The sequence below is a fragment of the Haemaphysalis longicornis genome, unplaced genomic scaffold, assembly GCF_048455015.1.
Source record: "Haemaphysalis longicornis isolate Haplotype H1 unplaced genomic scaffold, Haemaphysalis longicornis Haplotype H1 scaffold_7, whole genome shotgun sequence".
Taxonomy (NCBI): Eukaryota; Metazoa; Arthropoda; class Arachnida; order Ixodida; family Ixodidae; genus Haemaphysalis; species Haemaphysalis longicornis.
In genome coordinates, this window is record NW_027526422.1 from 27341551 (window position 1) to 27344401 (window position 2851).

Consider the following 2851-nt stretch of genomic DNA (forward strand, 5'->3'; position numbering starts at 1 on the left):
TGCAGTGTATGTGCGCGCGCGCGTGTGTGTGTGTCTGTGTGTGTGTTTGCGTGTGTGCGTGTGTGCGTGAGTGCGTGCGTGCGGGCGTGCGATGATTGCCAGTACCTCTGCATAAGGAATCAAGGCCGAATTTCTTCATGCTCCATAGTGAGCTTCCCAGCAGACAAATAATTCTTCTTCGTCAAAAACCGTGAATGAACTGCAAAACGTCTAATCTATCGATTAAAATGCTTAGTTGCACGAGTTCTTGTGAAATGCAATTTTTAAGCGGAAAACAAAATATGATCCTGGGGAGAGTTAATCCGCGTATCCTAGCAACTAAATCAAAAGCATTTTTTTAATGTTCCGCTAATTCTTTCCCGTATTCATAATATTAAAGATATCGGTTTAATAGCAATGAAATTTCTAAGCTTGTGCCGCATGATAGGGGGTGTAACAAGAGTTACACCGTTGACGCGGTTACTTCCAATTTTAAGTTGCAAGTTCTGATGTTGTAACAAGAACTACTAAAGGCTTTTTATGCATCTCTCTCTCTCTCTCTCTCTCTCTCTCTCTCTCTCTCTCTCTCTCTCTCTCTCTCTCTCTCTCTCTCTCTCTCTCTCTCTCTCTCTGGCATCCACAACCGTGCAGCACTTTCAACGAGTACGTCCACTGCTACTACGTGCACATGCCCGAGCTGTGCGGTGAAGAGGGTCGCGACTTCTTCCGCACGTACACCGAGAAGATGTCCGGCCCGCTGATCCACGAGCACTGCGCCTCGTACACCTACGACTCCACTTGCAACGACCAAACTGCGGCCGCCGGGCACCCGCTCACAGCCCGCCGCCTCTGGACCTGGGACCACGTGACACTCGCCGCTGCCAGTCTCGTAGCCACCTACGTGCAGGCGGCCGCTGCGACTCCACCGTGACACCCCGGACGCCTCGCTGGGTTCGAGACTCACCACAGTTGCAGCAACCACGAAAGAATACGACAAAAAGAGAGCAGGGATGACTGTTTACACCGAGGAAGCACCGGATATACCACGGAAATAAGGGGCCGCTGTGTAGGGTACTACTCCGTAGAGCACGCTGAGTAAGCTCTGAGCGAAAAGCTCAAGGCGTAAAATGCCAGCGACAGCGAAATGTAACGCCGGAGGGGCCATGCATGGAACTAAAAGGGAAACGTGGGTGAGGTTGGGGATTCATGCTCGGGAGAAGGGAATAAACCTGCGTTATCTTTAGGCATGTAAGCAAAGACAGGATGGGGAAAACAGCCAAGGTTTGTTTCAACTCAAAACTGCCAGAAAACTTCACAGAGAGTGTGATGCAGGCATCTTGTGTTTACGTTGAGAAAAGGTGGCCACTCTGAGACGCTGTCGGAAATATAACAAGGTTACGACCACGGAGCAAGATAAACAGGAGCGCCGACTTCGCTCTCTCCGGCGGGCTCTTAATGTCCATAACTCGCGGAGCACAATGTAGATGGCGCAGCGAAAGGGACCTTAGCCGGCGTTCCCCGTGCGCCGGCGGGCGAGTTGGCGGAACGCATTTCGTCGGCTCTGTCGTCTGCTTCGGCGACGGCAGTTTTGGGCACGGACTACTTTGGGCCTGCTTTGGCGCCGCTTCGCGTTCATTGCGCGCCTCCTTCGCACAGTTCATTAACTTGTTCGACAGCACCTTCCGGGTAACCCGGACCCGAAGGAATTGAGTGGCCGTACGGCAAAGATACGTTAAGGATTGGTTTGCATGGCGGGAAAACAAAATATAGAGACCACATACAAACATATGGCTGCTATACAAACACTACCTTTTGCGCGGTGCTTGCCGAAAATGTGGCTCCGTTTTGTAAATTTGGGAATACCAATTTGGCTGTGTTTTAACAGGTTTTACAAAAGGCGAAAGGAGCAACTGGTTCTGATCACTGGCGATTATAAAAGTTCCCTCAGCTTTCTCGCAGTTCTGCAACTTGCGTCCAAAACAGAGTGTGTCTAGAACACGGGCCGGCACTTACACGCTCTTCAGAAAAGAACAGAAATGCGATAACATCACCCGCGACTGCCCGCGACGTAGCAATCTGCTCAAGATCAAGTCCCTGACAGTGCGGTCTTTTCACAAGCCTTCATTTCGCGATAACTCGCCGAAAGAAAAGGTTTAACAAGCCGGTTGTTTTGCTGGTCAGCCGCTTAACGAAAAAAAAAAAAAAACGCCGGGAACCCTGGTAGGGCAAAAAATTGCAGCCATACAAATCGCAGCATTTTATTTGGAGACCGCGGTGTTATCGACGAGATAACACGACCGTACAGCGACAGTGAACATCGGGCGGTAAGTTGCGGCATGAGTTAAAATGAAGTATGCGTTTGATATTCTTGGGTTCCTTATCAAACTGACAGTGTTTTTGTACACTTGATACAACAGGGCAGCCGTCCAATTCAGTCATTGGCACAGAAATGTGCATCATTGCCGTTTGCCGATGGAGTCTCCGGGCGACCCTCGTAAGCGTTGTTCGTGCGCAGAAGCAGCATAAATAATTAAGCACGCGGCCGGAGAGCGGGATAACAACAGAGGGTAACCTTTGCGCTGCATCGATTCGTCGTAAGCAGAATCACGCTAGACTATGTTGTGGCGTTCCATATTACTCTTGCTCATTCTTCGGTGCTTCTGAAGTCGTCGTCGTTCAGTTGCGTCTTACATGTGCTGGGTTAGTGCAATATTTTTAGTGGATATTCATAATGTCAGACTAAACGTTCCGGGATTAAGCGATCGCCATGTATGCGGCGGCGTGCGATTATCTGCGCCGTCTATTGCGGCCGCGCACGGGTGTTTAAATTCCGTGCGTGCACGCATGCCTCCTGCGTAGTAGGACAGGCATA

The 2851-nt window shown here is 50.2% G+C and overlaps 1 protein-coding gene across 1 annotated transcript in view; it reads left to right on the plus strand.

Annotated features, from left to right (window-relative positions):
- The window catches only part of LOC144147383 (uncharacterized), a 54580-nt gene extending 53205 nt beyond the window's left edge, over positions 1 to 1375 (plus strand). The window contains exon 5 of the mRNA XM_077679506.1: positions 631 to 1375. Within this exon, the coding sequence (XP_077535632.1) occupies positions 631 to 910 (280 nt within the window). The 3' untranslated portion in view covers positions 911 to 1375. The remainder of the gene's footprint in view (positions 1 to 630) is intronic.
- The last annotated feature ends 1476 nt before the right edge of the window (positions 1376 to 2851 follow it).